The sequence below is a fragment of the Somniosus microcephalus genome, chromosome 3 (genome assembly GCF_052327205.1).
Source record: "Somniosus microcephalus isolate GS21.2 chromosome 3, FLI_Smic_1.0, whole genome shotgun sequence".
Taxonomy (NCBI): Eukaryota; Metazoa; Chordata; class Chondrichthyes; order Squaliformes; family Somniosidae; genus Somniosus; species Somniosus microcephalus.
In genome coordinates this window covers 31,905,978-31,920,925 of record NC_140989.1, presented here as the reverse complement: position 1 = coordinate 31,920,925, position 14,948 = coordinate 31,905,978, and the positions used below count along the sequence as shown (strand labels likewise).

The 14,948-nt window shown below is 46.3% G+C and overlaps 1 protein-coding gene across 1 annotated transcript in view; it reads left to right on the top strand.

Annotated features, from left to right (window-relative positions):
* Positions 1–14,948, top strand: part of kif28 (kinesin family member 28) — a 79,951-nt gene that overhangs the window by 31,729 nt on the left and 33,274 nt on the right. The window contains exons 7-11 of the mRNA XM_085979803.1: positions 288–442; positions 5,826–5,937; positions 9,490–9,557; positions 10,327–10,469; positions 11,128–11,249. Of these exons, the coding sequence (XP_085835929.1) occupies positions 288–442; positions 5,826–5,937; positions 9,490–9,557; positions 10,327–10,469; positions 11,128–11,249 (600 nt within the window). The remainder of the gene's footprint in view (positions 1–287; positions 443–5,825; positions 5,938–9,489; positions 9,558–10,326; positions 10,470–11,127; positions 11,250–14,948) is intronic.

Here is a 14,948-nt window from a genome sequence, read left to right as displayed (position 1 = left end):
ACCACAAGTGTTTGTAACATTGGAGAAAGTGACCAATCGAATAGATTCACTCGCTGCTGTATTCCAAATGATTGTGAAACATTTTAGTTATTTTAGGGCTGTTTGAAAATAACAACAAAAGGAAGAGGAGCTCGTCGCCAAAGACATCAAGACATTATTGCTTATTTACTGAAGCTCAATTAAAGCAGAAGAACTATGTCCTTTTAGGTCAATGGCACAGCTGCTTGGCTAGCGATTCAGATTGTAGAACACCAATGGTTACTTCTGCTTGATGTGCTTTCACACAGGTATTTTTAAAAGAGCACCTCACAAAACAGTCTGACATAAACCTGGTGGACTTGGCCGGCAGCGAGCGGCAGAGGTCCTCTGGTTCTGAGGGCGACCGTCTGAGAGAGGGAGCCGCCATCAATCTCAGCCTAACTACTCTGGGCAACGTCATCAGGTGGGACAACACGGGCAGCAAACTGAAAGTGGGAGGTGGAGAACCGGGTAAAGTCGAGGATCTCCACTTTAATTTTCTCCCCTTCTTCTAAAAATGTTGGGTTTGGGCTTCCAAAAAAAAAAACTCCCCAGCATCTTCTGGAAATGTCACGGTGTATTCAATCTCTGTGTCTCTGTTGACTATCTCTCCGTCAAGTCTGGGGTCGCCCTCATTTTCTCTTCTGTTGAAGACCCAGGTAGAATGAGATCCCTTAAAGATAAGACAGCGGAGACGGTGGTCAAATAACAAAAAATACAGTGAAAATTTCACTGCAGAAAATGCTAGGTGGGCGGATTGTACTTTGTGCACCCAAGTGTGTGCAGAAGATACAGAGTAGTAATGAAATGACTACACTATTTGAATTTTAAATAACAAGAGGACCAAATGGAATGAATCCAAATTACTTAACTAAATGAAGGTAGCAGTAGGGTTACTTTGCCTATTTTTTGGGAGTTCACTAAATACAGGGGGAGTTCTCGATTATTTGAAAATAACTTAACATTTCAATTAATGAAAAGGATCAGTAAGCTGATTGTGTGTTCTTAATATTATTTTATCAATTTCCTTTCTTCCTCACCTCAAGGTGCTGTAGTACAGTTCCGCTGGCTACAGAAGCCCTCTGATACTTTGGCCGTTCTTCATACGAGTGTTAGCAGGCTATTTGACCTGTGGAGGCATCGCAGTTTAGCCCAATCCTAGGATGCTTGCACATGCTCACTCTCAGCAGAGGCCACTGGATAAGTGGGGGAGGAAGGGAGGGATTGGGGGAGGGAGGAAGTGTTTAAGTCCTGATGCTCCAGCCATCATGAGTGTGGAGCAGGCTTGATGGACCAGCTGGTCTTTGTCTGCCCGCCAATGTCATGTGTTCGACGAGCAATCAAGAGTAGAAGCCCGGGCTGTTTTGTTTCCCACTCTCTACTCCGGGGTACTGAGGTCAATTGCTGATCCAATTGCGATGATGAAGAGTTAAAATAGCCCTTATGGATCAATATAATAGCAAAATACTGCGGATGCTGGAAATCTGAAATAACAACAGAAAATGCTGGAAATACTCAGCAGGCCAGGCAGCATCCGTGGAGAGAGAAACAGAGTTAATGTTTCAGGTCTGGGACCCTTCATCAGAACTGGAAAAAGCTGGAAATGTAACAGATATTAAGCAGGTGCAGAGACGGGGGTTGGGGTGGGGGGTTTAGGAGGGGAGGAAGGAATTGAAAGAACATACTGTGAAAATGTTGCAAATGGGAATGGCAAAATCATACAGCATGAATGGATCAATGTTTTGTTTGTGCCATGTTTTCCCCTATTCTGAAGGCACCGATATTGATGGGATATGGCCCCGGGAGCTCAATGATATCCTGACCCGGCAATCACATATTCTGGTGGGGTAAATGCATATGATGAGGAGCAGGAACCCCCGGAATTCCTTTCTCAGCACAAGGGGTAGTACGGAGGCTGATTGCTGCCTAGCACAGATCAGCTAACTCAGCATAGCCCAAGAATCAAACCTGGGACTTTCTGGTCTGTATGGCTCAGGACCGCGCCAACATGGCAATAGGGAGGGGGGCAAGTCTATTCTTTCAGCTCTTCGTGCAAATTGTTCTGCATCAGTTGGTGGTCATCTCCTTGAAGTGTTCTTCTCATCTCGACGAATCCCACTGCCGAGGTATGTGAATGAGTCAGTTGGTAATCTGTAAAACACCATACCGACATACAAAATTGACGGGCAGGAAAAGACCAGCTGGTCCATCAAGCCTGCCCCACACTCATGATAGCTGGAGCACCATGACTAGACACTTCACGCCCACCACCCCTTCCTCATCCCTCCCTCCTCCCCCGCCCAGCCTCCTAGGAGAGGCAAAATAAACCAGAGGCCAACCCAGGGCCAACAAGGGGGAAAAAAAGTAACTGGAAAATTCCTCTCGGACCCCTCAGGTGATCGAAACCAGTCCAGGCGATCACGTGGACCATGTGTTCTCTCTTAATCCTGGACTGATGGAGTTCCACAATTTTGCTCACCTTTGTCTTCTCTGAAGAACACCTTCTGGAACTATGTAGAAAAGACTGTTCAGTTAAATGTTTATACAGGTATACTGTTTCTCATGAATTATTTCTGAGTTTCTTACAGAGTGTATCTCTACTACAGTTAACAGATGGAAGCCATTGTCACTTGTGATTCCAGTTGCATTAAATGGTAACCGGATCTCTCTCAATATGCTAAAATAGGATCTGTACTTTGTTTTTTGGTGCTAGGTGGCTCTAAGTAAATGAATTAGGATTCCAGTACAACAACTGGATAAAATCGAGCAAAAAACAAAAAAATGGATAGCAGATTGGTCAGCGTCTGAAAGAGGAAAATATCATTTGGCTCAACTGGTTTATGCCGGTATTTATGCACACAAGCCTCCTCCCAACCTACTTCATCTCAACCTATCTGCATATCCTTCTATTCCTTTCTCCCTCATGTACGTATCTAACTTCCCCTTAAAGGCATCTATGCTATTCTCCTCAACTACTCCCTGTGGTAGTGAGTGCCACATGCAGAGCACTCTCTGGGTAGAGAAGTTTCTCCTGAACTCCTTACTGGATTTATGAGTGACTACCTTATATTTATGGCCTCTAGTTTTGGACTCCCCCAACAAGTGGAAATATCTTCTCTAAGTCTACCCTCTCAAACCCCTTCATAATTCTAAAGACCTCGATCAGGTCACCCCTCGGCCTCTTTTCTAGAGAAAAGAGCCTCAGCCTGTTCAATATTTCCTGATGAGTCAGACATGGAAAAGAATAGAAGCGGCATGTGTAAGGCAGCTTTTGGGAGTAATTATTAGGCCCACAGTTAAAAGCCAACCATTGCTATAATTTAATGCAAGTCCATTTTTTTTTATTTGTTACTACATTCATAGATCTTATTCGAGCCTGGAATGAGTTGGTGTGTAAGTGTGAATGGATAAGTAAGTTTGCATACGTTTAAACTGGAATGTTACAGGAGCTGGGAACCATCTGGGAATATGTACCGTCCATCTCTAGGAGATCATTAAATGCCTAAACTTGGCTCAGGTGAACCGTCTTGCATTAACTGGTGCAAGTTATAGTCACACTTACACAACCAACCAGCCTTCAGAGGACCAGTGCACCAATCGGTGTTCTTCTCAAAAAAAAATTAAAGCGTCAGACTTTTCTTAATTAACACTTATACTTACACGATTAGCAGCATTTTAATACTAAACATTAAAATAGGCAACATACTTAAGCAGGTAAGTTGTCTTGTATTTGTTAGGTGCTACAGCAATACGGCTTAGCTTTTTTATTCGTTCATGGGATGTGGGCGTCGCTGTCAAGCCCGTCACAGTCACAGCACGCAGGGAAGTGGTGGTGACAACTGAGTGGCTTGCTAGGCCATTTCAGAGGACAGTTAAGAGTTAACCACATTGCTGTGGGCCTGGAGTCACATATAAGGACGGCAGATTTCCTTCCCTAAAGGACATTAGTGAATCAGATGGGTTTTTACGACAATCCAATAGTTTCATGGTTACCATTACTGATACTGGCTTTTTATTCCAGATTAATTTAATTAACTGAATTTAAATTCCCCAGCTGCCGTGGTGGGATTTGAACTCACGTCTCCGGATCATTAGTCCAGGCCTCGGTTTTAACTTGAATCCTACTGCTATGGATACAGAGGGCTGGATTTTATTTACTGAGATTTGTTGGGGGCGGGACTGCTGTCTTCCGTGTTCTAGTCCTGCCCCCAGCAACGTCTGACGCACAGACGCTATTTTCCCCTGATTGGCCTTGTTAAGCCTGCCCTGCGGGCTTGCTGGCCAATTAAGGGAAAGCCGGTGTCAGGTGACGTCAGTTGATGATGCTTCAAAGCCGGTTTTCTTAAAGGGACATGAACCATCTATTTTTGATAGATGATTTGACAGTGTTTGACAGCATTGAGGTGCTGTCAAACACTGACAATCACTGTACAAAGGTGAGCCCTTGCAGCCAGGTTCTCCAATGACTCTCTCCTTAGGATAAAACAGATGGCAGTTGCAGGTGAGGGAACAGAAGCGACCTGTCACTTCTCCCAATGAGGTGAGGCCACATAAACACTTTAAAGCTTGTCACCTACAGAAAAATCTAAACGCATTAAAAATGACTTTCCCAACATTTCCTTACCTCTGATACTCACCAGTGTCCCATTGCATCCTTCACACCACTTCTGCAGCTGTCATCTATACACAAGCATTACAACAGACCCACAGCACGCCTCACTTACCCTGGCGGGGTTCCCCGACGTCAGGAAGCCCGCAGCAGAAGTCACAAATGGGAAAAAGCCTCTTAACTGCTTGTTAACTACCTGTTAACTGGCTATAATCCTCTTCCCGCCACTAGGAGTCGGGTCCCTGTGCAAATCGGGGATTGACTCCCGGGAAGATTTGTTGGAGGCGGGTTGGGAGCGGGTTCGGGACCAGCTCCCATTCTTTTTGATTGTCCCAGCAGTCCCGCCTCCTCGGGGCTGGTAAAATCCAGCCCAGAATGTTTAAAATTATTTGCTGCTGTTCCTCATTAAATTGACTGTAAGGGCTGGAGTTGTTTTAAGCAATGCAGTTTTTTAACTGAAGGAATGAATAAACTTAAAGTTACAAAAGCAAATCATGTGTATCACACGTTGTGGCCTCGATGACCTAGGTCTATCAGCTCTGGGTGTGAAAGGCTCTTTTTCTCGCAGTGATGTCTTGACGTTCCCATGGTTCTCATCATTAACTTCCAGAGTTCAGCAGGATTGTTGAAAACTCCATTTTTTGGGCTTCTTCCTTACAGCTGCCACAAACTAGGATGAGCTAAATGAGCCCAGACCAGGGATCGAGCCTGGGAGCCTTCCTTCGCTTTGTTTGTTTGTTTGTTCGTTCATTCTCGGGATCTGGGTGTTGCAGCAAGGCCAGCATTTATTCCCCATCCTTAAACTGTGGGGCTCGCTTGGCTGCTTCAGAGTCAACCACGTTGGTGTGGGACTGGAGTTACATATAGGCCCAGACCAAGTAAGGACGGCAGGTTTCCTTCCCTAAAGGACATTAGTGAGCCAGTTGGGTTTTTACGACAATCCGATAGCTTCGTGGCAACTTTTCCTGATACCAGCCTTTCATTTCCAAAATGTTTCAACTGAATTCAAATTTTCAGACTGCCATGGTGGGATTTCTGAACTCCTGTTCTCTGGGATTATTAGTCAAGGCCTCTGGATTACTAGTTCAGTAATACAATCACTACACTACTGTACTCCTTCCTGGTTTGTATGCTTCTCTACCGATAGCATGTTTTATCTAACTAACCAAGTCTTCATTTGTTCTGTCTTTTTCCCCAGTGCCTTAGCAGGAATAGCCATGGGGAGGAAGGTGCTACACGTGCCTTATAGAAACTCCACACTCACCAAACTATTGCAATCAGCTCTGGGAGGAAACAGTAAGACGATGATGGTAAATGTTCTATGAGAAAAAGGTGCGGCCTACGCAGACCTATTTAGCGAGCAAGTCTGAAAGGACTGCTTTCTGTTTCGTTCTCCAGCTTAACTGTCTTTTCTCTTTCTCAGCTTCCAGGCTCAGCCTTGCTGGCCCGTGCCTCACATTGTGTGTTAGGTTTGCTAATAGCGTGCATCCCACTCACAGGACGTTCAGAAATCAAAGTCTTGTGTGAAACCTAGACCCTGGACTCTTACCCCAGACCCTGGACCCTTACCCCAGACCCTGAACCCTTACCCCGGACCCTGAACCCTTACCCCGGACCCTGAACCCTTACCCCTTACCCCGGACCCTGAACCCTTACCCCGGACCCTGAACCCTTACCCCGGACCCTGAACCCTTACCCCGGACCCTGAACCCTTACCCCGGACCCTGAACCCTTACCCCGGACCCTGAACCCTTACCCCGGACCCTGAACCCTTACCCCGGACCCTGAACCCTTACCCCGGACCCTGAACCCTTACCCCGGACCCTGAACCCTTACCCCGGACCCTGAACCCTTACCCCGGACCCTGAACCCTTACCCCGGACCCTGAACCCTTACCCCGAACCCTTACCCCGGACCCCGAACCCTTACCCCGGACCCCGAACCCTTACCCCGGACCCCGGACCCTGAACCCTTACCCCGAACCCTTACCCCGGACCCCGAACCCTTACCCCGGACCCCGAACCCTTACCCCGGACCCCGGACCCCGAACCCTTACCCCGGACCCCGAACCCTTACCCCGGACCCCGAACCCTTACCCCGGACCCCGAACCCTTACCCCGGACCCCGAACCCTTACCCCGGACCCCGAACCCTTACCCCGAACCCTTACCCCGGACCCTTACCCCGGACCCTTACCCCGGACCCTTACCCCGGACCCTTACTCCGGACCCTGCAACTCTTACCATAGACCCTGAACCCTGCCCCTGGACCCTGCCGCCTAGACCCTGAACCCTGACCTCTTACCCTGAAACCTGGACCCTGACCCTGACCCTAGACCCTGAACTCTGACCCTAGACCCTGAACTCTGACCCTAGACCCTGAACTCTGACAGAGTGATCTCCTGGACAAGTTTCGATCGCCTAGATGGGTCGGAGAGGAATTTCCCAGATTTTTTCTCCCAAATTGACCATTGGGTTTTTTATCTGGTTTTTCGCCTCTCCCGGGAGATCACATGGGTTCGGGTGGGATGGAGAGTGATAGAAGATTTGAGGTTAGGTTCAGATCAGCCATGATCTTATTGAATGGTGGAGCAGGCTCGAGGGGCCGATTGGCCTACTCCTGCTCCTATTTCTTTTGTTCTTATGTTCTTATAACCCTTACCCCAGACCCTGAACCCTTACCCCAGACCCTGAACCCTTACCCCAGACCCTGAACCCTTACCCCAGAACCTGAACCCGGACCCTTACCCCTGACTCCGGACCCTGAACCCTGCCCCCTTACCCTAGACCCTGAACTCTTACCCTGAACCCTGCCCCTGGACCCTAGACCCTGAACCCTTACCCTAGATCCTAAATGGACAGGATTATCTTGGCAACTGCCATTAACCAAGAATTATTCTACGATTGTACCATTTCAGTTTTCTATATAATGATTGGGGTCTTTTCTGCTGTCATGTCCCTCTAATGATATCATCAGCAACATTTAAGTAAAAAAAAAAGGTCAGAAACATCAAGGAGATGATTAGCTTTCCAAATCAATCATTATTCCATTTACCAGTTGTACCTCTAAGTGATAATCATAATCATAAAGTTGTCCCCCACATGGAGATGAGGCTGCTGGCGCATTTACACCTTCCAGGGTGTTCCACTTTGTCCAGAATCACACGCTCGATATTCCTTCAGTTGAAATCCTTGGAGGTTGTCATCATTTCCAGTTATCACAAAATTTCAAGATGGGGCAGCAACAATTAGGATCGCCAACTAACATCCAGAAAAAAACAAAAAACAGTAGGCTCCTCATAGCGCACATTTGGCTCACCTTCATTTTAGTACCCAAAATCTCCCATTATATTATCCAATTGTGTCCTTAATACTTTTGCCTCCACTACACTGCCGGGCAAATTGTTCCAAGCATTTACTTTGGGGATGGAAATGCTTCCTTTTATTCATTACATCTGTACTTTTCTGCTGTTTATGGTCTGTACTGTTTTAATTTCCTTTTATTATGACGATACTTACATTCATGCAGCACCTTATCACATCAAAACAACAAAATAAAAGCAATGAATTATGTTTGAGATGCAGTGACTGTTAGGTAGGCAATCAAAGTGACTGCACTCCCAATGCATTCGGGAATCTGCATCACAATTCACCATTAATTCTGTCCGTCTGGTTATTTACTTTCTTTAGATGTATTTCTGCCTGTTTTTATCCATCCTTAACGCCACTTTAATAGCCAGAATGAGGACACAGATGCTCGATCTGTGGATCAACAGAGGAAGTGATTTAAGGGAGGCAAACGAGACCTTCTAAAAGAGCTTGCTTATTTCCACAGAGTAATGTTTTGTTGTATTACCATGTCTAAATTCTAAGTTCTTTTTATATATAGTGCAGACAAACTGAGCCTTACTGGCAATAAAGTTTCCTTTTTTTGACCTAGTTTAAGAGCAAATAGTGTTGAAGGGGTTGGATAGTGCAATGGGTCACCTCTGGGATCTGAGGGTTTGAATCCAGGCCAGGCTGTGGAGATTAATGTCTCCTTTTTCTTCTGGCTACAAAATGAATATGACCAGTTTTAACCCAGTGTCAAGTAGGTATGAATTTACAGCACAAAAGTACCCTTAACTGTACTGTGTACCGTTTTGGTCTTCTTACCTAAGGAAGGATATACTTGCCTTGGAGGGAGTGCAACGAAGGTTCACCAGACTGATTCCTGGGATGGCGGGGATTGTCCTATGAGGAGAGATTGAGGAGACTAGGCCTATATTCCTTAGAGTTTAGAAGAATGAGCCCCAGAGGGCTGTGGATGCTCAGTCGTTGAGTATATTCGAGACTGAGATCGATAGATTTTTGGACTCTAGGGGAATTAAGGGATATGGGGATAGTGCAGGAAAGTGGAGTTGAGATAGAAGATCAGCCGTGATCCTATTGAATGGTGGAGTAGGCTCGAGGAGCCAAATGGCCTATTCCTGCTCCTATTTCTTATGTTCTAATAATCTGGGATGAACTGGTACTATATTAACTATCTCATTCAGAGAGACCAGGAACATGGCTGATGTGAGGAGCAGATATGTCACACGGGTGCATTTTGGGCTGCTTTTCTGAGGTTGGGAATAAGATACATTGGGGGAAGATTTCTACTATTTATTTTTTGAAGCAAAATTGTAAATGCCTGTATAAAGAAAGTTATAAGTAGTGAACAGCGGAAATCTTCCGCCATTGTCGAGTAGAGGGAGGCTTGCATCAGTCCCACGATAGGAGACATGGGGCTGGTTAATGCTATCACGAGTGATCCATTCTCAGCACCGCCATCCCTCAACTTGATGAGTGCAGCTTTCTAAATGAATCAAGAATTGTTTTACAGATTGCAACAGTCAGTCCAGCCGACATCTGCTACGAGGAAACGCTATCAACATTACGTTACGCTGAGAGGTAAAATTAATGTGTATCTTATTTGGAATTCACTTGAATTGAGACAGCACCTTTACCGACCTCGGGACGTCCCAATTTACAGCCACTGAAGGAATTTTTAAGTATAGTCACTGTTGCGATGTAGGAAATGCCACAGCCAATTTGTGCACAGCAAGCTCCCGCAAACAGCAACGTGATGATGACCAGATCATCTGTTTTTTAGTGATATTGGTTGAGGGGTAAATGTTGGCCAGGACGCAGGGGGGGTTAGCGTCATGGGATTTTTTACACCCACCCGAGAGGGCAGGTGGGGCCTTGGTTTAACATTGCATCCGAAAAACGGCACCTCCGACAGTGCAGCACTCCTCAGCACTGCACTGGGAGTGTCAGCCGAGATTTTGTGCTCAAGTCTCTGGAGTGGGACTTGAACCCACAACCTTCTGACTCCAAGGCGAGAGTGCGGCTACTGAGCCACTGCTGACACTTGTACAAACCAATGGTTTGTGTATAAATGCAACACAAAGTAGCTAAATATCACGCGATTTAAAAAAAAACATTTTCACGGGGTATTTTTCTGGTTAAACGTCCCTCCTTTTCCCATGTACATTTTTTCTTTCCCTCCACCTCTTTCCTCGCTTCTTCCTGGTCCAACTCATTACAGCTAGGAGGGTAGCAGGGAGCGGGGGCCACAGTCTGCTTCCGGGTGGCTGCTTGCTGCTTTAATCTGTACATTAGGAATTTGAAAGAGGAAATGTTGTAATTATTATCCCGTCCATCCTTCACGCATAAGGACTAAGAATATCCAGAACAAGGCGGTGATAAATGAAAATCCAACAGAGCGACTCATACGGGAACTGAAGGCTGAGAATGCTAGGCTGCGATCAAAGATCACCAAAGTTAGAAACACTGGGCAAAGGGTCGAGGATGAAACAAGTACGTGTCTGCGGCTGGTTTGGCAGAATGTAATCGTTTTAATATTTTAATTTGTTTAAACTGCGCTCTGATGTGTTACTCTATCACTTTCGAAGGCTGGAACGGGATCTTCTGGATGCACACGTCCATTAGCCAAAAGCAATTACCAGACAGAGTTTGCGGTTTATTTTCCTGGCATGTTATCTGGACCTCAAAGCAAGGATAGACATTCTTGAAGATTTGGGGCGCTGGCACTTAACTATGAGAATGATTTAAACTATGATAATCCAGGATCATATGATGGATAGCGGTTTCCACGAGTCCCACTCCGCGGCACTCTCAGTAATCTTCATCACGCCGCGAGCCTTTAGTTCTTCTCATAGATAGATAGATTTTTGGATACTAAGGAAATCGAGGGATATGGGGATAGGGCGGGAAAGTGGAGTTGAGATAGAAGATCAGCCATGATCTTATTGAATGGTGGTGCAGGCTCGAGGGGACGTATGGCCTACTCCTGCTCTTTCATATGTTCTTATGTTTATCTCCAGCCTTCTGAAGAATCTCCCCTTCTATCCTCCCACCAAACCCTGACACCTTGCTTCCATTGCATACACCTCATGCTTCCACCCCACATTTAGAAGGTTTATTGCAACATCATGCTGCCCTTCTTTTTCACCAGAGGAGTTACGACATTCACTGACTGAGAATGAGCTCCAGATGACGGAGATTCAGACTTCTTGGGAGCAGCGTCTCGAGATAGCGCGAAAAGAATGGGAGCAACAATACCTAACTCTAACGCAGGTAAGAATGAGCAAAACACATCGGCCCGGATTTTGCGGTGGTAATGACGGCGAAACTATCAGAGTTCACCGTCATTGCACCTCTAAAACTGACCGTAACTTCAGGATGTAGCGCATGCGCAGATAAACATGGAAATCCTGAAGTTGCAGTCAGTCATTCCCTGCTCCGCCACAGATTGTGCTGTGGAACTCCCTATAGCTGGCAAACAGTGAAATCAGTGGAACTGATAAAAACTTCCCCTTTTCTGCTCTATTATCACTGTTAAACATCCAATAAAAAGTTAAATCTTGTTGAAGTAGGTGTAACTGGGGTTTTAACTGCTGACTGCTGAACAACCGTTCTGGCCATGAAAAATAATTTTATATTTGTTGAATGTCAAATTTCTCCATTATCATAAAAATGACTAGATATTAAAATAATAAATATTTAAATTTTTTAAAGTCTGTTTATGATGTTTCAGCTTCTACCTTAACCCCATGTGTATGTCCCAATCTTTATTTTGCTCTCTGTAAATTTTTTAAAAAGTGAATGATAATCAGTGCCTTTTATTTCCTGGTTTGCTGTCAGTGAGAATTCTTCAATGTGATTGGTTGCTTAGACAGCTTGATGACATCATTGCTAATGTATGCTGGGGATCCCCTATAGATAGGGCTACAATCAAATTAAGGTTGAGAAAGCTAAAGTTTTCACCACCGAGATTGCGAGATCTTTGTGGGCAGCTTTCTTCCAGGTCAGTGGCGAGCGCCGTCACTTTGCCACTGACCACAAATTCCGGGCCATCAGTTCCTGCCTTCAGTTTGCTCACCCTCAATCAGCCCAGTGTGCACAATATATGGGATAAGATTGCCACTCAGCTAGGATTTTCACCAGCACAACTGTTTTTCCAAATTGATGCTAAGATTCTTTTATTAAATATGTTTTTAAAATATGGAAGCTAAAATATTTGATTAGTCAGAAGCTGAGCCTTCATGAAAAATGTTTCCATAAAAATACATATTTCATCAATAAAAAGCTGATTGTTTCGCGTTGCCTCCCATGGGAACTAGTCTGCCGAAACACACTGCCAGGGCCCGTACACGAATATCAGCACTTAACAAATGAGGTGACGCAGGCTGGAGCATGACGGAATACCCGGAGCGCAGGGGGAACAAGTGACGGAAGTCCAAAGGACCAAAGTATCAATAAAAAGAGCTTCTGCTGCTGAATCCCTTCAGCAGAGGGAACACCATGACCAAAGTAAGCTGTACGTTGGGAAGAAAAGGGAGGCTTTTGGCAGATACAAAGGACTAAAAACAGTGGAAGCCCTAGAGGAGAATAGAAAGTGCAGGGGGGGTACTTAAAAAAGAAATTCGAGCGAAGAGGGGGCATGAAAAAACACTGGTGGGCAAAATAAAGGTGTTTTATAAGTATATTAAGGGCAAGAGGATAACCAAGGAAAGAGTAGGGTCCATTAGCGACCAAAGTGGCAATCTGTGTGTAGAGCCGGAAGATGTAGGTGAGGTTTTAAATGAATATTTTGCATCTGTGTTCACTATGGAGAAGGACAATGTAGGCATAGAAATCAGGCAGAGGGATTGTGATATACTTGAACAAATTAGTATTGAGAGGGAGGAGGTACTAGCGGTTTTAGCGGGCTTAAAAGTGGATAAATCCCCAGGCCCAGACGAGATGTATCCCAGGCTGCTGTGTGAGGCAAGGGAGGAGATTGCAGGGGCTCTGACACAAATTTTCAGAGCCTCTCTGGCCACAGGGGAGGTGCCAGAGGACTGGAGCACAGCTAACGTAGTACCATTATTCAAGAAGGGTGGTAGGGATAAACAAGGGAATTACAGGCCGATGAGCCTAACATCAGTGGTAGGGAAATTATTGGAAAAAATTCTGAGGGACAGAATTAATCTCCACTTGGAGATGCAAGGATTAATCAAGAATAGCCAGCATGGCTTTGTCAGGGGGAGATCATGTCTAACCAATTTGATTGAATTTTTCGAGGGGGTGACTAGGTGTGTGGATGAGGGTAGTGCAGTTTATGTAGTCTACATGGACTTCAGTAAGGCGTTTGACAAAGTCCCACATGGGAGACTGGTCAAGAAGGTAAGAGCCCATGGGATCCAGGGCAATTTGGCACATTGGATCCAATATTGGCTTAGCGGCAGGAGGCAGAGGGTGATGGTCGAAGGTTGTTTTTGTGACTGGAAGCCTGTGTTCAGTGGTGTACCGCATGGATTGGTGCTGGGTCCTTTTCTGTTTGTAGTGTACATTAATGATTTAGATATGAATGTAGGAGGTATGATCAGTAAGTTCGCAGATGACACAAAAATTGGTGGAGTGGTAAATAGCGAGGAGGGAAGCCTCAGGCTACAGGACAATATAGATGGGTTGGTCAGATGGGCAGAACAGTGGCAAATGGAATTTAACCCTGAAAAGTGTGAGGTGATGCATTTTGGGAGGACTAACAAGGCAAGGGAATACACAATGAATGGTAGGACCCTAGGAAGGGCAGAGGATCAGAGGGACCTTGGTGTGCATGTACATAGATCCCTGAAAGCAGCAGGACAGGTAGATAAAGTGGTTAAAAAGGCATATGGGATACTTGCCTTCATTAGCCAAGGCATAGAATATAAGAGCAGGGAGGTTATGATGGAGCTGTACAAAACGCTAGTTAGGCCACAGCTGGAATAATGTGTGCAGTTCTGGTCGCCACACTATAGGAAGGATGTGATTGCATTGAAGAGGGTGCAGAGGAGATTCACCAGGATGTTACCTGGGCTTGAGCGCTTCAGCTATGAAGAGAGATTGGACAGGCTGGGGTTGTTTTCCTTAGAGCAGAGAAGGCTGAGGGGGGACCTGATTGAGGTGTACAAAATTATGAGGGGCATAGATAGGGTAGATAGAAAGGAACTTTTCCCCTTAGTAGACGGGTCAATAGCCAGGGGGCATAGTTTCAAGGTAAGGGGCAGGAGGTTTAGAGGGGATTTGAGGAAAACGTTTTCACCCAGAGGGTGGTTGGAATCTGGAACTCACTGCCTAAAAGGGTGGTAGCGGCAGGAACCCTCACAACATTCAAGAAGCATTTAGATGAGCACTTGAAACGCCATAACATACAAGGCTACGGACCAAGTGCTGGAAAATGGGATTAGAATAGACAGGGCTTGATGGCCAGCGCGGACACGATGGGCCGAAGAGCTTCTTTCTGTGCTGTATAACTCTATTGGCCTAGAAATTCGGTGGTGCCCCCAGTCTCGCCAGGGCGCCGGAAGTACCGCCCCGGAAGGAGTCGCGAACACCCACCGGAAATTTAGTTTCAGCGCCCCAGCGGAAGCGCAGCGCTACTCGAGGCGCCCCGCATCCCTCTTGGGACGCTGCAACTGAAAATCGCAGTGCAACATGCCGCAGTGCCACACGCTGCGGCACGGCGCGCTGTGGTACTGCAGGCCTTCCTCCCCTTCTTAAAGGGGAGGGGCCTGCTGCAGCGCAATCGGCAATCGCGAGTGCCGGCAAAAGAGCCCGGCACCGAGGTGAAGTGCCGGGCTCTTGGGAGACAGCCGGCACAACGCGGGGGGGGGGCGCTCAGGAGGCCGGGGACGGCGGCGCAGAGAGGTGCTGGCAGGCTGCCAGCAAAAAAAAATGGCCGCCCCGCACCTCCGTGCCTCTACCGCCGCAGGTAGGCCCCCCTGAACCGGTTGCAAATTGCAACCGGCA